Here is a 22,294-nt window from a genome sequence, read left to right as displayed (position 1 = left end):
GGGAGGGGAATTGTAACTGGTACATGTCATTGTATCAGCCCAATTGGGTGACCAGCGAGCTGTATGTAGCCTCGCAACTTGTCAAACCCAACACCCTTCAAATTGCATCCAGACCCTTGGGAAAATCAACTGGAAATAAATCCCAAAATGGGATGGGGGGGGGGGGGCAGAGGAGGCCCGGGTTTTGGGGGGGGTGTGTAGAGGAGGCCCGGCTTAACCGTGACAAAACACAGCTCTGAAGCTCAGCTGAATGTATTGCAGAGGTAACCTGGCAAAAAAAAGTTGTGGGTACCTTGCAGCAGGTTACCTGTAACCTGGGACACCTAGTTGCAAATTGGTGCCAGCCTGGATTGTATGTTCCTGGGTTGGGGGGGGTTGTTTTGGGGAATTCGGGGTTAAATGCAAGGAGCTGAAGGGGTTAATGGTCAGAAACGGGCGCTGCCGCAGTAGAAGCGGGTGCAGCTGCTGTGAGCTGGGCGCTGTCCAGGGTGCTGAAGGACAGAGATCCAGGCCAGGGGATCTGGGGCGTTTGCAGGGAAGCTTCAGCAGTGAACTGGGGTTAAAGTCAGAGCAGAACAGCCGCCCTCATTGATGCACAGCAGACTGCTGCAGACCATCACGAGGCGACAGGTTTCGGATCTGGTGAAGAATGGGCTTCCTGTAGGGGAAATGGAAGCCAAGCACCCGCTGAAGACGCAGAGCCTGAGCCTGGGAGGGGGTCTGGCCAGGGCAGCGGGGCAGGGGGCAGCGGGCAGCCGGGAGCCCCTGTGGGCAGCAGCGGCTGAGCTGAGGAACCCTGCAGCCCAGCACAGAGACGGCGAGGGCGAGAGCGCCCACAAGATCCAGAGGGCGGTGAGCTTCAAGGCGGAGGGCAACCAGTTCTACAAGGAGAAGAAATTCCGGGAGGCGATTGGGAAATATCACCGGGCTCTGCTGCAGCTCAAAGGGATCCGATCCAGCGAGGCTTCGGGAGCAGAGGTGAATGCATTGAGCAAAACGCACATCAGACTCACAGAGGAGCAGAAAAGACTAATTGAAAGCACCGAAATCGACTGTTATGATAGTCTGGCAGGTAAGTCTTTCAGCAAGGACCCAATTCCAATTTCTTCCCCATCAAACCCAACTGAGCTGATGAAGATCCTGGGCTCAGCATTGCAACAATCACAGCTTTTCCTCATTCACTAGAACCCTCTTTCCTCCCCTCCACATGAAGGTATCAGTTTGAAAGCAGCCTTGTGCATTAAACACAACCCTCCCCGTTACAATTCACCGGATTGATGGCCTGGGTCTATTTTTCTTTTTAATTGGGTCGCTTGTGTGAGTGAGGAAAAGGCATTTTTACCTGAAACCACAGGTGACCCGGGAGGGCTGGAGAATGAATCCCTGTGAAGACTCTCAGAGAGATTGTGCACAAGGTGCATTATATGGACTGATGGACCTGTAACGCTGATTCCTGTTTCTCCATCCACAGATGCTGCCAGACCTGCTGAGTATATCCAGCATGTTGCCCGTCTTTATAAGGAAACTGAGTCCCAGGGACTCCGCCCTTTGGAAGGCCAATAGCTCTCCCTTGACCGGTACAGGCTTGGAGGGGGCAAAGGGCCTGTTCCTGTGCTGTATTGTTCTTTGAATCCTATCGCACTCCGAAGATGTGCAGGTTGGGTGGATTGGCCGTGATAAATTGGCCCTAGGGATTATGGGGATGGTTTGGGTTTGGGTAGGGTGCTTTTTCAGAGGGTCAGTGCTGACTCGATGGGCCAAACGGCCTCTTGATGCACTGTAGGGATTCTGATTTACCGAATGGAGTGAAATATACTGTATTAGACCCTCATTTTATATCACTTGCTGGTCAGGCATGGGAAATGCTCCACTCACTCATTAGCCTGAGTTGTGAGTTTATGGGTATGAGAGTCACACCAGGACAATACATCTGGTGATATAATTCCCCCTGTCACATAGAATTCAATAAAATCTCATATGACTGCAGTTCCAGCCATGCATTTGACTGGCATTTCAAATCACCTTGTGTAGATTTTAAACCTCAATGGTTTATGTTATCCACTGTTGCATTAAGAAGGAAACAATAGTGCAAATGCAATTAAACTGGTCACAACCTTCACCTGAACAATCAGGGTTGGGTCTGCTGTAAACCGTGAGTGTCAGATGATTATCATATGGAACTTGTGGTGTGTTCATGCTGCAAATTACAGCCTATCTGTTTTCATGTATACATTTCTATCTGATGTGTGGATCTCATTGTAATGAACCATTCCTGATACATCTGTGGCAATGATATCACAAAGCATCTGTAATATCAGACAATGGATATCATTTGGAAATCATGACTGCCAATCCTTTCTCCTGCTGGTCTGAGAAGCCAAAGAGGCGGGACAGTGGCACAGCGGTTATCACTGCTGCCTCACAGCGCCAGGGACCCAGGTTCGATTCCGGCCTCAGGTGACTGTGTGGAGTTCTCCCCGTGTCTGCACGGGTTTCCTCCGGGCACTCTGGTTTCCTCCCACAGTCCAAAGATGTACAGCTCAGGTGGATTGGCCATGGTCAATTGTCCTTTAGTGTCCAAAAGGATAGGTGAGGTTACGGGGGATGGGGTGGGGGAGTGGGTCTAGGTAGGGTGCTCTTTCAGAGGGTCGATACAGACTCAATGGGCCAAATGGCCTCCTTCTGCACTGTAGGGATTCCATGTTCTAACTCCAGAATGTGGCATCTTCTCAGAATAAGGAGTAGGTCATTCAGGAGTGTGATGAGGCGAAGAGTCTTCACTCGGAGGCTGGGGAACCTTTGGAATTCTCTACCCAGAGGGCTGTGTACACTCAATCATTGAGCATGTTCAAAGCAGAGAGCGCTTGATTTCTAGATAACAATAACATCAGGTGATAGGGGGATAGTGCAGGGAATGGTGTACATGATCAGCTACGATCTAATTGAATGGTGGAACAGGCTCAAGGAGTTAAATAATCTATTCCTGTTCCGTGATATAAATGTCAGTTCTTCATCTGTTGGCCCAGTCTCAGAGTGCTGGCAGGTGGAGTTATCACAACTGAATCTAATCTTAGCCAAAATAATAACCATACACAACATGGATCACCGAATAAGGTCTGGAGTGACAATCCGGCTGATTAGTTCACTTCAGGAATTTGGTGACTAATTCTAATCGTCCCATTTCAGCTCCCAGTTGAGATCACCTCCTTCAGAACTGACCAAGGGTTGAGTTTTGGATCTGTCTGGCTTGTCAGCTTAGAAAGATGGCTTGGGCAGCACGGTAGCACAAGTGGTTAGCACTGTGGCTTCACAGCGCCTGGGTCCCAGGTTCGATTCCCCGCTGGGTCACTGTCTGTGCGGAGTCTGCACGTTCTCCCCGTGTCTGCGTGGGTTTCCTCCGGGTGCTCCGGTTTCCTCCCACAGTCCAAAGATGTGCAGGTTAGGTGGATTGGCCAGGCTAAATTGCCCTTAGTGTCCAAAAAAGCTTAGGAGAAGTTATTGTGTTACGGGGATAGGGTGGAAGGCTTAAATGGGTCGGTTCAAACGTGATGGGCCGAATTTCTGCACTGTATGTTCTATGTTAAATTTATTGAACAATCCACTTACCCATTGAAAAACAAGTAAGCAATGTTAATTGCAAAAAGCAAATGTATATTTTATTGAATAATATCTCAATGTATTATAAAGCCAGGATTCAGACGGCGTTTCTAAATGAGTCCATTTCGGAATCTTGTTTTTTTTTGTGTTTTAAGGCTGTATTCCAATATTCTGTACAAATTGAACCATTTATTTGTGTTGTTTGTTTTATTATCAACAAACTACTAACCACCTTCTAGGCAACAATGAAGCAATATGTTTCTCCTGCTCTATAAATCATCACCAAAATGGCACAATTTGCGATTGTACAGAAACCCCTTTCTTCCTCATTGCCATTTAATTACACATTCTCTTCACTGATTTATATAAATAAGGATAAATCAATTGTTTTTGTTACTGCCCCAGTGTCCCAATAGTTAAATCCATCAGCTGGTGTTAGACTGAGAAATTCAGACCAGAAGGAACCCAGATCCACTCGACTGATTCAGAAAATTGGCCTTGATGCTCAAGTGAGTTGGGGGGAAACTCTCCAGTTCTCACAGCACAACACAGTTCCAGAGGTCCCAGATTTGATTCCCGGTTTGGGTCACTGTCGGTGCGGAGTCTGCACGTTCTCCCCGTGTCTGCGTGGGTTTCCTCGGGTGCTCCGGTTTCCTCCCACAGTCCAAAGATGTGCAGGTTAGGGGGATTGGCTGCGCTAAATTGCCCTTAGTGCCCAAAAAAATGGTTAGGTGGGGTTACTGGGTTACGGGGATAGGATGGAGCAGTGGGGCTTAAATTGGGTGCTCTTTCCAAGGGCCGGTGCAGACTCGATGGGCCGAATGGCCTCCTTCTGCACTGTAAATTTTATGATTCTTTGAAAACAGCCACTAGGTGAGATAGCGAGGGCAACATGGACCCATTCTCGAGGAGTCTGTGCTTTGAGAAGAATGGGGAATGATTAGACAGGTGAAATTACTCCAAGTGGAAGTTGGCCCACTGCTTGCACCATGGAGGGGAATGAATAGTTCAAAAATCAATGTTCTGCATAATTATAGCAATAATTGTACAGACTTGCAATATCCAAGATTCTATTGATTTCACTGTGATCTGATCTGAACTCTTTAGTTGATCAACTATCTGTATATTAATACAGAGGCTCTTTATTATTCACAACAATCGTTGTTTCATTTTAGAAAACTGGTCAGTCATAACATCAGGAACAATCAATGCTTAACCGCCAGGTTTAGAGACGGTATGAGGATTGGGATGTGTGCATGTTTGACATGCAGTAATAGGAAGATCATTGTAGCCACAGTATTCCCACAAGATGGAGATGGGGAAGGGATAAGAACGTGTATGTTTTCATCACCTCAAAATTCTTTGCTGCAAACTAAATATTTTTGGAATGCAGGAAAGACCACCTGGTGTAGAGCAAGCTCCCGTGCACAGATTTTCTGTTTTAGTGATGTCGATTGGGGGATAACTATTGGGCAGGACACCGGATAGAACTCCCCTGCTCCTTGTTGGAGTACGATCTTTTACAAGTACCTGAGAGGGTAGATGGAGCTCTGGTTTACTTGGCTCACCTGGATCTCTAACAGCGCAGCAGTCCCTCAGTACAGAAGTGGGAGCGTCAGCCTGGATTTTGACAGGAAATCACCAAATTGTCATCACGGGCAGCAGTGGACAGCACGGTGGCGCAGTGGTTAGCACTGCTGCCTCAAGGCACCGAGGTCCTAGGTTCGATCCCGGCCCTGGGTCACTGACCATGTGGAGTTTGCACATTCTCCCCGTGTCTGTGTGGGTTTCACCCCTGCAACCCAAAGATGTGCAGGGTAGGTGGATTGGCCACGCTAAATTGCCCCTTAATTGGAAAGAATGAATTGGGCACTCTCAATTTATATAAAAAAATAAATTCCCTAAATGCTTTGCAGATTTAAAAATATAATTATTTTTCTGATTGTAGAAAATGGGATGTTCCCACTGCATTGATTTTGCAATTATTTTTCCTTCCTTCTTAGACTTCCTTCACTGTTTATATCATGCGCCAAATTTCATTTGAATCTGATGGACAATCTGCTCCCAGGGTCCTGCCTTGAACTTGTGCTCTCGTCGACTAACGACCAGCCGCTCTATCAAACTTGCACTTCCCATCCTGATTTCTTGCTCATCTTGCTCATCAGCTCCCCCAAAATTCCCATGTTTTCATAGAATCCCTACCATGCAGAAGGAGGCTAATTAGCCCATAGGGTCTGCACCGACCCTCCGAAAGAGCCCAATCCCCAGTCCTATCCTTGTAACCCCACTGTGGAACAATTTAGCATATCCAATCCACCTAATCTGCACACCTTTGGACTGTGGGAGGAAACCGGAGCACCCGGAGGAAACCCACGCAGACACGGGAAGAAGTTGCAAACTCCACACAGTCAGAAGCCTGAGGTCGGAATCGTACCCGGGTCCCTGGCGCTGTGAGGCAGCAGTGCTAACCATTGTGCCACCTCGCCACCCCAAATTCTGGATTATAAAAAATTTAATTTCGCCATCTGCTGTGATGGTATTTGAACCTGGGTGTCTAGATTACTAGTCTAGTTACAAGACTACTACACCACCACCTTATATGAGGTTTTCCGCACCTTTTCTTGGCAGCCCAAGCCAACATCGCAATAAAGATGGGCGAGGAAGGCCATTCAGCCCATCTAAGCTCACTCAGCTACTGTCCCCAACCCTCCTATCACTGCACACAGCTAGCTCATACATTGCTGCAAAAAGGCAGCCTCTGCTACCTGGGCAATGGATATCAGTTGAACCTCCTGCATATGGACGGCAGGGTAGCACAGTGGTTAGCACTGTTGCTTCACAGCTCCAGGGTCCCAGGTGTGATTCCCAGCTTGGGCCACTGTGTGTTGAGTCTGCACGCTCTCCCTGTGTCTGCGTAGGTTTCCTCCAGGTGCTCCAGTTTCCTCCCACAGTCCAAAGATGTCCTGGTTAGGTGGATTGGCCGTGCTAAATTGCCCCTTAGTGTCCAAAAAAGGTTAGCTGGGGGTTACTGGGTTATGGGGATAGGGTGGAGGTGTGGGCTTAGGTAGGGTGCTCTTTCCAAGGGCTGGTGCAGACTCGATGGGCTGAATGGCCACCTTCTGCACTGTAAATTCAATGATTCTATGATATCAAAGTGTCTGTTAAAGGCATTTCTGAAATATTACTGAGGTCTCTCTGCTGGGAGAGCTGGGCAATCAATCGCAAAGTGCTTTACAATCAATAAAACTACCAACATTTCATCCTGCTTTGATAGTGCGAGCATTCGTTACTTACCATGGAGACTGGCAGCTGGTTGCCTCATCTCCTTTCAATAACGCTGGAAAAAGAGGGAAAATGTATAATCCAATCCGGAATGTTTAAACCACAATCTTGTTCCACATTCAGCCAATGATTCTCCATCATTAAGCTGTGATGTGGATGGGATTTGTTACGGGATATTAAATAACCGACCTTAAGGCTCGACAGGTCTACGATGAAAAAGCATCAAATGGAAGAATGTGAAAGAATGCTGGAGTTTTTTTGGGGGGAACAGGAAGCCGATAGCTACCCCCCACCCCACTGCCGCTTTCACTCTGGTATATCTCGCATATCCCAGTGTCACTGAGGGAGTGCTGCACTGTCAGAGGCTTTGCCTTTCTATTTAAGCTTTAAATCACAGAATCACAGACAAATACAGTGCAGAAAAGGCCCTTCAGCCCATCGAGTCTGCATGAAAGGCACTACTGCCAATCCTAATGCCATTTACCTGCACTTGACCCATAGCCTTGAATGTCAGGACATGCCAAGTGCTCATCCAGGTACTTTTTAAAGGATGTGAGGCAACCCGCCTCTACCCCCCTCCCAGGCCGTGTGTTCCAGACCCTCACCACCCTCCCAGGCAGTGCGTTCCTGACCATCACCACCCTCCCAGGCAGTGCGTTCCTGACCATCACCACCCTCCCAGGCCGTGCGTTCCAGACCGTCACCACCCTCTGGGTAAAAAAAGTATTTGCTCAAATCCCCCCTGAACCTCCAGCCCCTTACCTTGAACTTGTGCCCCCCTCGCAACGGACCCTTCAACTAAGGGGAACAGCTGCTCCCTATCCACCCTGTCCATGATCCCCATAATCTTGTCCACCTCACCCCTCTCTGCTCCAGCGAAAACAACCCAAGCCTATCCAACCTCTCTTCACAACTTAAATGTTCCATCCCAGGCAACATCCTGGTGAATCCCCTCTGCACTCCCTCCAGTGCAATCACATCCTTCCTATAACGTGGTGACCAGAATTGCACACAGTGCTCCAGCTGTGGCCTCACCAAAGTTCTATACAACTCCAACATGACCTCTCTGCTTTTGCAATCTATGCCCTGATTGATAAAGGCAAGTGCCCCATATGCCTTTTCCACCCACCCTATTAACCTGCCCTTCTGCCTTCAGAGATCAAGGTCCAGATTGCCCTCCCAGACAGATGTGAAAGATTCCACGGCCACTATTTTGAAGAGGAGCAGGGGAGCTCTCCCCACTTTCCTTGCCAATATTTATCCCACCGCCCACATGGTCAATGAAAATGATCAGGTGGTGATCACTTTGCTGGTTGTGGGAGCTTGCTGTGCCCAAATTGGCTGCCACGTTGCCCGACATTGCAACAGTGACTGCGCTTCAAAAAATGCACTTCATCAGCTGTAAAGCACTCTGGGACACTCTGAGGGTGGTGAAAGGCGCTACACAAATCTATGTTCTTGAATAGAATGAGAAGCTAAAAAACTGATAGGAATAAAAGTGAATCATTTCTGGCAATACAGCATCTGAGAAACGGGGTTAACAATTCTGAGCGCAAATGTTCATTAGAATTCTACAGACCCCCCCCAACACATCTTTTCAAACTGACCACCACTCTTTTGTCTTCATTCAGTGATCATACCATTGTTGGATCTTTGTTACAGCAATGTTAGTGTTTATTTTCATCTGACTGGGCATCAACTAAAATAAACCCACTGGCCCCGTGAGACAGGGACTTTTCTGCCACCACAGCAAGTGTAAAAATGTGAAGTGAAGAATTCAGTTCCACATCATCGGCCATTTCCCTTCCCCAGGAAGGTTGAATAAATCTCCTCTCTCAATCTCCGTGACCTCCTCATACTGTAATGCTCTCAATGCACAATTGTAAATACTGCTCCCACTTTATGATTATCTGTTGATGGGAGCTGCATGTGGGCAGGAGTTCACATTTCTAGGCAGAACCTGTGTTTATTTACGAAGAGCTTGTGGATCAGACCCGGGGGAATTCTTCTTCTTCCAGTTTCTGATGTGGATTTTCCACTTGCTGAAGCAGTAGCTGCTGAGGCGTAAAGTTTATACGTGAGTGAGTGTGTGTGTCTGCGTGTGAGTGTCTGTGAGTGTGTTTGTTTGTGAGTGAGTGTGTGCGTTTGTGTGTGAGTGTGTGTGCGTGAGTGTGTGTCTGTGTGTGTGTGAGTGTATGTATGTGTGGGTGAGTGTGCGGGTGTATGTATATGCGGGTTTGTGTATGTTTGGGAGGGTGTGTGTGTGTGCATGCGGGTGTGTGTATGTGGGAGCATGTGTGTGTGTGTGTTGGTGTGTATGTGGGTGTGCAGGTGTGTGTGTGTGTGTGGGCGGGTATGTGTGGGTGGGTGCAGGTGTGCGTGTGTGTGTGTAGTGGGTGTGTGTAAGTTTGTGCCTGTGTGAGTTTATTTGTGTGTGCTTGTGTCTGTGAGTTTGCATGTATGTATATGTCTGCGTGCTACGTCAGGGGCTGGTTTAGCACACTGGGCTAAATCGCTGGCTTTGAAAGCAGACCAAGGCAGGTCAGCAGCACGGGTTCAATTCCCATACCAGCCTCCCCGAACAGGCGCCGGAATGTGGTGACTAGGGGCTTTTCACAGTAACTTCATTTGAAGCATTTAAAAAAAAATAAAAAAATTTAGAGTACCCAATTATTTTTTCCAATTAAGGGGCAATTTAGAGTGGCCAATCTACCTATCCTGCACATCTTTGGGTTGTGGGGGTGAAACCCACGCAGACATGGGGAGAATGTGCAAACTCCACACGGACAGTGACCCAGGGCCGGGATTCGAACCCAGGTCCTCAGCGCCGTAGGCAGCATTTGAAGCCTATTTGTGACAATAAGCGATTTTCATTTCATGCTTTGGAATGTCAATGTGTGCGTGTTGCGTTGTACCTGTGAAATGCTGTGTATGCTTTTTTGGGGATGTGTATATGAGTCAGCCTGTATGTTGGGAGTGTGCCTGTGTTGGGGTGTGTGTTTTGTATGTGAGTGTGCATGTCTCTGTCCCTCTGTCTGTATCAGTATTGGGGGATATAAATGTGTGCATGTACGGGCATGTGTGTGTTGGAGTGTGAGCATGTGTTTCCGTGTCTTTGTGCATGTGTGTCTGTGTGTGTTGGGATGCATGTTTTTGTGTCCGTGTATCGGTGTTGGGATATATACATGTGTGTGTGTATCTGTGTTTGTTGGATTGTGAGCACGTATGTTTCTATGTGCTTCGGGATGTATGTTTTTGTATTCATCAGTATGTGTGTTTTGGGGTGTGAGTTGGTTGGGGTGGGCATATGTTGTTCATCGGGAACTGCCTCACAGTGTCTCTCGATTGGATATTTGCCCAGCTCTGACTAAGAAAAGACTAAAATATTTATTGATAAACGAATGCCTTAATGAGAAAATTGCAGGGAAGTGCTTCTAATAAAGCAAAAGTGGGCATGAAATGGGTGGAAACGTATTAACAGTTAAAAATTACAGATGTGATTGTGCGTGTTGTATGATAATTAAAGTTGTTATTAGCACTGTGCTGTCAAATTAATTTTCAGTTACCAGTTACAAGGTTTATTCATAATGTTGGGATTTTCCTTGTTGACAAGGAGGTGGTATTGTTGCTGGACGAGGATTCCAGGCACTCGGGGTGATGTTCTGGGGACATCCAATCCTACCACGGCAGACGGTGAAACTTGAATTCAATAAAAATCTGGAATAAAGGTCTACATGGTAGCACAATGCACAGTTGCTTCACAGCTCCAAGGTCCCAGGTTCGATTCCCGGCCTGGGCCACTGTCTGCACCTTCTCCCTGTGTGTGCATGGGTTTCCTCCGGGTGCTCCGGTTTCCTCCCACAGTCCAAAGACGTGCAAATTACCCTTAGGTGGGGCAGCACAGTGGTTAGCATTGTTGCCTATGGCGCCGAGGTCCCAGGTTCGATCCTGGCCCTGGGTCACTGTCCGTGTGGAGTTTGCACATTCTCCCTGTGTTTGCGTGGGTTTCACCCCCACAACCCAAAGATGTGTAGGTTAGGTGGATTGGCCACGCTAAATTGCCCCTTAAATGGAAAAAATAATTGGGTACTCTAAATTATTATTTTTTTTAATTGCCCTTAGGTGACTGGTTTACAGGGATAGGGTGGAGCTGTGGGCTTAAGTGGGGTGTGCAGAGCAGACTCGCTGGGCTGAATGGCCTCCTTCTGCACTGTAAATTCTATGTAAAAAAAAATCTGGTTCACTAATGTACTTTAAGGGAACGACTTTAAGACAATCATTCCTGATAGAAACGAATCAGTATTGGAGAGGTCAGTTTCCATGCATTGTATCTAAGTCCTCTTGACTAGGCCCTAGCAGGGTGTTGGCGACAGTGGATTCCACTGGGTTGGTCAGCCATGATGCTCAGTAAAGTACTGCAGTGGTTTGCTACTGCCTCCTGCAGTCTGACAGACCAGGAATCGCTCCCGCCCATACCGCTGGCCATCAGGAGAGATTTAACACACTGAAAATCAACATTATTAACGCACCTTCTGTGGCCACCAAGATCACACCATGCCTCGCCACGAGAACTCCCTGCCATATCGATGTGGCAACACTTGAACCCAAATTTCCTTTGTGTGCAATATTTAAACTTAATACACAAAAAACAACCATGCTGAAGAATGTCCCCTGTGTCTGGCGGAGTTGGTACACTGCTTTCCTAGTGGAGAGCAGGTTAAAGTCCATTTGTAGCTTTTTCCTCTCCGCCAGCATCTCTACGGTCGGGGCCTCAGAGTACTTTCTATTGACTTACAGAATGGAGTCCACGAGCTGTTACCTGGCCACCCTCTCTTCCCTATCTCTACTTGCCTTGTAGGCTATGATCTCTCCTCTGATCATGGCCTTCACTGCCTCCCGAACGTGGAGGGTGACACACCCCCCCCCCCCCCCCCCCCCCCCCCCCCCCGTTTTGGTTGTTACTAACGTAATCGCCGACGACCTGCGTTATTTTAGGGCAGAAAGCCTTGTCAGCCAGGAGGTCTGTGTCCAGCCTCCATGTGGGGCGCTGGACCCGGCCTGTCTCCAACCTCACATCCATATAATGGGGAGCATGGTCGGAGATAACGATCGCAGAGTAGTCCGTTCCCGTGATCCCTGAAAGCACCGATTTCCCCACTGCAAAGAAGTCGATACGGGCGTATACCTTGTGCGAGAGACACAGAGTTAACACTTTGAGTCAAATTACTTTTTTCCACAACTGTGTTTGGAGGCGTTGCTTGAGATGCAAATCTTTTTTGAATAACATCACAGGTTTTCAGCTGCGGAAAGTAACGACATTCTCCCCTTGACCTGGGGTCAATATTTAACCCATTGTGTCATTGAAACAGATAATCTGCCCTCATCACTATGCTGTTTGTGGGATTTTACTGTGTACACAATGTCAACTAACTCCACAACGGAAGGAGAAAAGAAAAGGTTAGCACTGTGGCTTTAGAATGCGGACTCTGAAGGTCCTACAGAAAACAAAATCCGGGGGGGGGGCTAGCCCTCCCGAATCTACAATTCTACCACTGGGCGGCAACAGCCGAGCGAGTAAGGGGATGGATCCAGGAGCCAGAAGCCGAGTGGGTGCGTGCGGAGGAGGCCTCCTGCATGGGAACCTCCCTCCGGGCCCTCGCCACGGCAGCACTCCCATCCCCACCCAAAAAACACTCCAGCAGCCCAGTGGTGACAGCCACCCTCCAATCCTGGAACCAACTGCGGCAGCAATTTGGCCTGAACAAAATGTCGGACAAGGCTCCCATCTGCAACAACCATAGGTTCAAACCAGCACTGACTGACGCCACCTTCAAAAGGTGGAGACAGGACGGGGGGACACTGACAGTCAGGGACCTATACACGGACGACAGGATCGCAACACTGGACGAACTGACAGAGAAATTTCAGCTAGCTGGGGGGAACGAGCTACGGTACCTGCAGCTCAAAAACTTCCTACGAAAGGAGACAAGGACGTACCCACAACCGCCACGACAGACACTACTGGAAGACCTACTGGACGCAAGTATCCTAGGGAAAGGGAACTGTAGTGACATGTATGGCCGACTGGTAGATAGGGACGACACCGTACTGGACGCAACAAGAAGGAAATGGGAGGACGACCTGGGGATGGAGATAGGGTGGGGACTCTGGAGCGAAGCACTGCATAGGGTCAACTCCACCTCCACGTGCGCAAGGCTCAGCCTGACGCAACTAAAAGTGGTACATAGAGCCCACTTAACGAGAAACTGTATGAGTAGGTTCTTCCCGGAGGTGGAGGACAGATGTGAGCGGCGCCAAAGAGGCCCGGCCAACCACGCCCACATGTTCTGGTCTTGCCCCAGACTTGTGGAGTACTGGACAGCCTTCTTCGAGGCTATGTCCAAAGTGGTGGGGGTGAGGGTGGAGCCATGCCCGATAGTGGCGGTCTTCGGGGTTTCAGACCAGCCAGATCTATTCCTGGGGAGGAGGGCGGACGCCCTTGCCTTTGCCTCCCTGATCGCCCGCCGTAGAATCCTGTTTGGCTGGCGGTCAGCAGCACCGCCCAGAGCTGCAGACTGGCTGTCCGACCTCTCAGAATCTCTCCAAATGGAGAAAATCAAATTCGCCATCCGAGGGTCGGACGACGGCTTCCACAGAACGTGGGAGCCATTCATGCAATTGTTCCGGGACCTGTTTGTGGCCAACGTACAAGAGGAAGAATAGTCGGGGGAAGGTAGCCGGCGGGGCGGGGGGGGGGGGGGGGGGGGGGCTACGGGCTCGTTACGGGGGTTTGATGGCTAGCTAAGGCCCAAAACCAAACTAAATAAATGCCAATAAACATGTTGGGGAATGTAAAATATGTATGCCGGCGAAAAGGGGGGAGGCCACAGTTATTACTACAAAGATGCTCACCTGTAAATATATATGTTAATTTTTGCGTGTTCTTTTTTTTTTCTCTCTCTCTAACAATTTGTAATTTGTTCAATATAAAACATGAAAACTGAATAAAAAACATTTATAAAAAAAAAGAATGGGGACTCTTTCTTTAACTAATGGTTTAGCACAGTGGGCCAAATAGCTGGCTTGTAAAGCAGACCAAGGCCAGCAGCGCGGGTTCAATTCTCGTACCAGCCTCCCCGAACAGGCGCTGGAATGTGGCGACTAGGGGCTTGTCATAGTAACTTCATTTGAAGCCTACTTGTGACAATAAGCGATTTTCATTTGATTAATTAGCAGCAGCAACAATTAGTATTTTTCATTTAGATTCGCTGTTATTTATTTGTAAATGGTACATCAATTTTCTTGGATATTAGAGGTGGGGTTTCGAGCAGTCAAAAAAATTAAATCTCCAATTTAAGACATTTTCAAAATACAAAAAAGGGATTTGCCAAAATGACACAGATGCAGGGCGAGGTGAGATGAGGCTGCGCGTTGCTGTGGAGACGGTGAGAGCAATTATGCTCCTGGAGTAGAAGCAGCCAAGGAAATGACAGAAAATAGGTTGAGACACTGACTGAAATAAAGTCTTTATTTAAATGTGAGGGAGAACCAGGATTCTTGTTCAATACTCCTCAATAAACAGACTGAATCCCGAGAAGAATAAAATTTAGCAATAATGCCTTAGTGAAATAGGATTTATGTTTAGTGTGGTGCAAATAATAATAATCTTTATTGTCACAAGTAGGCTGATATTAACACAGCAATGAAGTTACTGTGAAAAGCCCCTAGTCGCCACACTCCGGCACCTGTTCGGGTACACGGAGGGAGAATTCAGAATGTCCAATTCACTCTAACAAGCACGTCTTTCGGGACTTGTGGGAGGAAACCGGAGCACCCGGAGGAAACCCACACAGACACGGGGAGAACGTGCAGACTCCGCACAGACAGTGACCCAAGCCGGGAGTGGAACCTCGGACCCTGGTGCTGTGAAGCAACTGTGCTGCCGTGCCGCCCAAATGAGGAAGCTTGCTAACGTGCACAGTGGTTGGTCCGATGCTCTCTTCCTCCAGGCCAGGCGGACGTGGGTTCAAACTGTGACTTGGGCACAGTTCCAGGCTGACACTCCCGTTGTGGTACTGAGGGGGTGCTGCACAGTTCCAGGCATTCACCCTTGGGTAAGACATTAAACCCAGGTCTGTGCAAAAGATCCCAGGGCATTCATTGAAGAAAAGCAGGAGCTCCCCTGTCACCTGGCCAACCATTATTCCCCAGATATCATCATAAAAACAAACTGGCTCTCTGATCATTATCACCTTCCTGTCTGTGTGAACCTGCCTTGCACCGATTGGCTGCTACGCTCCCTGCATAATGACTGTGATGCCACTTCAAAATTATTTAATTGGCTGTAAAATGCTTTGGGACCTCTTGGGGGAAGGCGCTATAGAAATGCAAATATGTTCTGTAATTGTGAGCGTTTAGAACAAGGTGAGCTGGTCAAATTGTTCTGGGTAATGATGGTTGATTAGGAATGGACTATGACACAAGATGGGTGAAAGAGGAGATTCTGACAGAGTCACGGCAAGTCACCCCTTGTTCTGTCCCTGTGCAGATCTCTCGAGCCTCCTCCAGCCCTCGAGTACTCGGCGCTCTGAAGCATCCCCGATCTTTTTTAAAAATAAATGTAGAGTACCCAATTCATTTTTTCCAATTAAGGGGCAATTTAGCGTGGCCAATCCACCTACCCTGCACATCTTTGGGTTGTGGGGGCGAGACCCACGTAGACACGGGGAGAATGTGCAAACTCCACACGGACAGTGACCCAGAGCCGGGATTGAACCTGGGACCTCGGCGCTGTGAGTCAGCAGTGCTAACCACTGCGCCGCCGTGCTGCCCTTTCATCCCTGATCTTAATCGCTCCGCCATTGTTGGCCGTACCCTTCAGTTTCTCCTGAGCTCTGCAGTTCCAACCCCAAACCTCCCCCTCGCTTTCCGACTCGTCCTTTAAACCCTGTGGGTGGGGTTTTCTGAGGAGGGAGGGGGGTGTATTTTCCGACAGCGGAGGAATCTTGCCAGCAGGATCACCCCGTGTTGTCGATGTCTACACCGCTTTGCGTGGCTCGCCCGTCCCACCGCCGGGGACGTGCCCAACCCGGGGTGGAAGGTTTCACCATGGGTGGGACTGTAAGATCCCGTGATCTAAATCTTTGACTTTGTCACCTAACAGATCATCTCCTAATGCAGATCGGTGTCAAATATTGTTTGATCATCATTCCTGTCAAGTGACCTTTAACGTTATATAAAGGTGCGATTGTTGTTGGAGAGGACGGGTTGCGTGGGATTGACAACCTCGCTCCCTCCTCAATATAGCGATAGGATCTGACTTGCTCTCTCTCTCTCTCTCTCTCTCTCTCCTCTAGCTTGTCTTCTACAGTCAGAGCTGGTGAACTATGAGCGGGTGAAAGAGTACTGTTTGAAAATTCTTGGGAAACACAAGGACAATTTCAAAGCCATGTACAGAGCAGGCATTGCCTTCTATCACCTTGGCGATTGTGAGAGTGCCCTGCAATACTTAAAGGGAGCGAAAGATCGGGAGCCCACAGGTAAGGATAAGCAACACTGACCAGCAACAACTTACACTGAGACAACACATCTCCTGGGCAGGCCGCAGCCTTCGAGGGCTTTGTGACAAGGAAGGAAAGGATTGGGAAACAGGAATAGGGGGCGGGATTCTCTCAGCCCACGCCGTGGCCAGAGAATCGCCGGCCGAGCGCGAACTGCACGGCGCTACCCCGATGCCGGTCCGCCGATTCCCCGGTGACTGGAGAATCGGTGCCATTGGCACCGGCGCGGTCCACATGTGGTTTTACCCGGCAGGACCTTGGCCTGCATCCTTTTGGGGGCGACCTGGTTGGGGGGGGGGGGGGGGGGGGGGGGGGGGTCCAATCCCAGGGGCAGCCTACGCTGTGGCCTGGCCCGCAATCGGGGACACCGATCGGCGGGCCGGCCTCTTGGGCTGGGGGCCACTATTGCTCCGTGCCTGCCCCTGTAGCCCTACACCATGCTGGGCAGACAATGAAGCCACTGCCACGCCCGTCGCAGTGCGCATCGGCTCCGGTAGCGTGCGCGGACCCGCGGCGCCCATTTGATGCCGGTATCGGCAGCTGGAGCGGTGTGGGTCGCTCCAGTGCCGTGCTGGCCCACTGAAGGGCTCAGAATCGCTGCTCCTGGGGGCCTGTTGACGCCGTTGTGAAACGCGACCGTCAACACTTCGCCTCAGGATTAGAGAATCCTGCCCAGGGACTCTACTGAGCAGGTTTGAGGGAAAGATTTTGAAAATGGGGGAGTTGATTGGGTTTCTCGGCAGAGAACCAGCATGGAGTCAGTGGGCCAAATGGCCTCCTGTCCCGTAATGACTCTACGACTGAGACAAGAAGGGGAAATGGGTAGAGAGTGGGGTTGCAGCAGATGGATGAATGCGAGAGAGGTGGAGAACTGGGTGAAGGATGAGTGGAGGGGACACAGCTGAGAGGAGAGGTGAAACTAGCCGTTCCGGCTCCTTCTGTGCTCGTTCCCCTTCTCCAGGTCCCTGCCCAAAGGCAGGTCCGACCCACGGCACCATGATCTCCACCCTGAGTAGGACAAGGAGACCACCCAGTCAGGGCAGGAATCGAACCCTGTGCTGTTGGGCTCTCACATCGGCCGTCCAGCCCCAGCAATAGTCCTGGCCAACATTCATCCCTCAACCAATGTCACTGATATAGGTGATCTGGTCTTTACCACCTTGCTGCTTGTTTGGGGATCTTGCTGCCTTTCCAACATTAAAACAGCGGCTACCCTTCAAAATGTGCTTCATGGGCGGTTTGGGATGTCTTCAGGCGGGGACAAACACGGCAAGGTTCCTTTGTTCCTGGGAACTTCCAGTGTCAGGCCGCTCATTGAATATTTCCTTGTCAAATTACTCCTTCCAAAGTGTGTCACATCACACTTTTAAGGGTTAAAGTCCACCTGCCCATTTGACCATCCTGTAAACCATGACCTTAGTCTCAGATTTGAGACCCTGGTCCTCCGATACGCTCTTCCTCAGGCGCACGGGCTGAGTTGGCACATTGGCGGCCATCCTGGTACTCGTGTGACACAACAATGATGGTGTTACTGATGAATCGGGGTCATTCCCCCCCGACCTTGGTCAGGGTCATTCTCACCGGCCCAGGCAGGAGGTGAGGAAAATCCTCAGCGGAGGGACATTTGGAAACCGGACTCCCAAACTCACCTGTTCCTCCTGAGACACGGCCGTGTGATGCCTCACCCCACCTGCGTCCCGAAAAATATTAGCATTCTGAGGGAGGGAAGAAAAACTGAGGTGTGCATCGGGAGTTTAGATTAGTGTGGAAGGGAAAATTAACATAACCCAACTTAGAAGCATGCTGGGAAATGCTTGATTATAGTTCAACACTGCTTTTTGGGTGAAAATAAGTAGGTCAGGTAACATAGCAAAATACTGCTTAATATTCTGGTCTCAGCCTTATTATGAAAACACATTGTCCTCCGAAAGATAACAAAATGTGTACTCGAGTTGTTTTTAGCCAAGAACATATGTCCTACGTATTTCATCTTACGTAATTTCCAAGGTCTATTTAATATAAACATGTCTGTTTACTTCAAGCTGTTATTTCAGACTATAAAAATATGCTGTCTTCAATAGAATCTCAGAGTACAGCTGGAACACTCTCTCCGCAAATATATTTGTGTAAATAAATTTCCTTAAATCGAACCTCGAGGAATTTGTCTTCATTATGATTTCCACGAGTTACTGGGTCAGCTTTGCAGCTTGAATGAACTGAACTTCTTCCCTCTGCTTTGTCCACAGATACGAATGTGTTCAGATATATCCAACTGACAGAGATAAAGATGAATCGATCCAATCAGAGGGAGCAAGAGGGTTCCAAGGAGATGATTGGTTAATAAAAAGTGCAGCGCCCATGGACATTTCCTTCTCCAGTGCAGAATGGAGCTTAGTGTTAACGAAAGCATCGATGTTTGGGTATTATGTCAGAACTAGCGGACAGACCTATGTTCCTGGGGAACGGGGGTGGTCGGAGGGTCACACTCACAGAGGTTATTAACCTATCAACAGGCTTGCAGTTTTGATCAGAGGCTTGTACGTCCAAGGGACGCTGCCGCATGTTATTGTCAATAATCTCCAACCCTCGGGGAAATGACCTGAAGGTGGAGAACAATATGACACTCTGTCCTCAATGCCCAACCCGAGGACCTAGCCCAAAATCCAAGCCCACTCTCCCAATGCGGCACTGAAAGAGCGCTGCAGTGTCAGTGATGCCGTCTTTCGGGTGGGGTTTTAGATCAAAGCCCTACCGGCCCCTCTCATGTGAATGCGAGGCAGCCCATTGCGAAGACGAGCTGATATTTGTCCCTCACTCAACCTGACAATAAATAGGCTGATCTGATCGTCATCCCATTGCTATGTGTGGGAGCTTGCTGTGCGCAAATTTGCTACCGCCTTTCCCACATTGCGACAGTGACTGTACTCTAAAAAGAACTTCATTGGCTGTCAAACGTTTGTGAAAGGCGCTATAGAAATGCAATATCTCCCCCCCCCCCGCCGTTCTGAACGAGGAAATACTGCAACCTCGCCGTTTCCTCTGAGATTTAACTTGGCGTGAAACGCAAACTTCCCCCATGCGATGGCTGGCCCCAGTGCATGTAACGATTGCGCCGCCACGCTCCGCATGCAACCAGCTTGGCACAGTGGCTGCGGCCATCCCCGGGGAATGGACCGAAATGGAACCAGGTGCCCGATGGTGAGGGTTCCTCACTTGGAAAGCAAAGCCAACGTGGATTTTCTCCGCAATCTCCCCTCGCCCTCCACCCCTAACCCTGAATCCCTAACCACCCAACCCCCCCTCCCCCACATCCCGCCCACCCCTTGCCTGCCTCAAGCTGCTGACAATCTGACCATCATCATTGCGGCCTACTCCCTCCCACTGACCCCGAAGCCTGTTCTATTCCAGCGAGTGGAGGGAAGGAGAAGACAAAACAAACTGGTTGGATTTTGTTTTTTTAACTGAAGGCGACAAGAAGCATTCCTGACGCAACAGGCTGTCCTCAAAGAAGGTGCAAATCAGCCATTTCCCTTTGCGATTGAAGCCGGTCCATTAATACACCCCAAATGATGCCCATGATTCAACGTGGGAGCCGAGCATCTCACCCGCCTGATAGAAAACCAGTATCAACTGTGGGGGAGGTCCGTCAGGCGCCTATCTGGCCAACTTTCCCCAGGATTGAGGACCCCAATGGCTGAAACCCTCACCCTTCCCCTGAGAGCTGATGGCCAATCAGGGGCTGGCAGCTCTCCATTGTTGGCAGCTCTACTGGGAATGGTGGCCGTTGCGATTTAATACTTCCAGGGACGGTCCGAAGATCAACGCTGGCTTGAGTGAGGTGGGACGGAGGTTGTTGGGAGGGGTCACTGGAGGGGTGAAAGAGGGACGAGCAGGGGAGCGGTTTTCGGCACATCACCATCTGCTCCCCTCCCCCCTCCTTCCTGATGCGGGGGTCCCTTGCCACCAACAGGAGCTTCATGGCTTAGTGTGCCCAGCTGCCATAGTGCCCACAGCCACAGCTACATTCACTTCCACCTGATACCGTCTATGAACAGCTCAGAAAACAATCCCAAAGTGTCTGGACGTAAATCCCTGAATGGACGTATTGTTGAACAAAGAGACATGCTATCGAAGTTTGTCACCTTCCACTCATCCTGACAGATCACTGGGATGCCAGCAGTAAAAGGAGCAACAGTTCACACTGCATGAGAAGAGAGTGCAGATTCGGTTGGCCAGTGGACTCTGATTGGTGGAGGCATTGCCATGGAGAATACAGCAGGGAACAGTTAACTGCCAAGCTTTATTCAAATTCAAAACCAGGCAGGTCAAGTATCTGACCATGCAGCCCTTGTTTGTGAAAATTAGAATGCAGTGTTCAACATTAGATATAATTCCGTGATTAGGCAGCACTTTCTAAACAATCCTGATTGCGGTAAGAATTATACTGACAACCAATTCAAGATGATCAGTCAGATTCGTAGTGTGGCTCACATGCGTGTGTGCTGGAAGCCATGTGTCTTCACACACACGGCCCCAGTCCTGTGTAAATATCGAGAACATATTCATGCATTGCGCCTTTTCAACTTGGAGAACAGCCATTCCCTGGTCCATTCCTCAATGCCTTGACCAATTGAAGCTGACCTGCCTGGTTTGAATTTGAGTAATAACTTGGCAATTAACTGTTCCCTGCTGCATTCGCCATGACAATGCCTCTGCCAATCAGAGTCTGCCTGTCAACCAGTCAGCGCTCTCTTCTCATGCAGCGCAAATTGTTGTTGCCTTTACTGCCGGTTATTTTGAAATCAGTCCTGGTGAGTGCGAGACGTAAAGCTCTGACGGGATGTCTCTTTTTTTCAGCGATACTCAAGTTCTGTCCTAACAAACGACCTGAATGACACATTCTTAGAAATTCAAATGGCTGGTGCGTTCCACGGAAGCCTGGAATTTGACATTTCCGAATGCACTCCCCCACTCCCCTGTTAAAAGAAAATGGATCACCCCGGCAAAAGATGTAATAGGTCAAAAAACGCCATAGGTCGAGCGGTGTCGTAGGTCGAACGGATAATGGGAGGAGAATGACGAGTATCGACTCACGCCATTATCACTGGATCTATCGGTGTTGAGTAAGAGGGGAAGAGACATGAACCTGACAGTAGATTTGAAGGTTTATATTCAGAATGCGATATCCTTTATGTGTTATACTTTCAATAAAACATCCAAAATTCAAGATTTTGGGGTCGATTATTTAGCTTGGTACTTTGATTATTTTTAATGCAAGATTCAAATGCGATTGGCGGGGGTTTGAGAAGCAATCTATTACAGTTGGAGGATTTACCAGGAGAAACTCGCAAAGATTAATCTACAACTGGGAAGTCCTGATCGCCAATCAGCCCCTTGTCACAGAATCCTCCTACAATCTCATTTCCCGTATAAACGTTGAAGTGTTAGGCAGGTTAGTTCGATGTGGACTGCACTCGATGCAGGGCAGTTAGAAACAGACGTTTAACACTGGAGAAGATCCAACACTGTTTTATTCAACTATAGAACTGCTGTACATATTCAGCTGTGGGTCGACACTATACTGATTCGACTGGAGACCTAGTACTAGCCTGACCAGACTCACTAACTACCGCATGGTGTTGGCACTTGCTAGCTGGTGGACTCTGACTGTCTCAGTAGCTGGGTCCCGAGAGAGCGGGAAACCTAGTGCCCTCTGGCTTTATAGTGGTAGTGTCCTGTCTGGTGATTGGCTGTACTGTGCTGTGTGCTTACTGGTCATCCTGTGTGTCAATCACTGCCTGTCTGCACTCCATTATATACATGAGTGGATATTATGACAAACGTTACCTTGATCT

The 22,294-nt window shown here is 49.0% G+C and overlaps 1 protein-coding gene across 1 annotated transcript; it reads left to right on the top strand.

Annotated features, from left to right (window-relative positions):
• Window positions 1-443: 443 nt before the first annotated feature.
• On the top strand, window positions 444-21,666 carry LOC119957943 (tetratricopeptide repeat protein 9A-like). Its single transcript, XM_038786163.1, has 3 exons — window positions 444-1,072; window positions 16,236-16,418; window positions 18,686-21,666. Exons 1-3 carry the CDS (start codon window positions 592-594, stop codon window positions 18,778-18,780), a joined length of 759 nt encoding a protein of 252 aa, XP_038642091.1. The 5' UTR covers window positions 444-591; the 3' UTR covers window positions 18,781-21,666.
• Window positions 21,667-22,294: the final 628 nt, after the last annotated feature.

The sequence above is a fragment of the Scyliorhinus canicula genome, chromosome 27, assembly GCF_902713615.1.
Source record: "Scyliorhinus canicula chromosome 27, sScyCan1.1, whole genome shotgun sequence".
Classification (NCBI taxonomy): Eukaryota; Metazoa; Chordata; class Chondrichthyes; order Carcharhiniformes; family Scyliorhinidae; genus Scyliorhinus; species Scyliorhinus canicula.
This window is presented reverse-complemented; position numbering and strand designations above follow the sequence as displayed.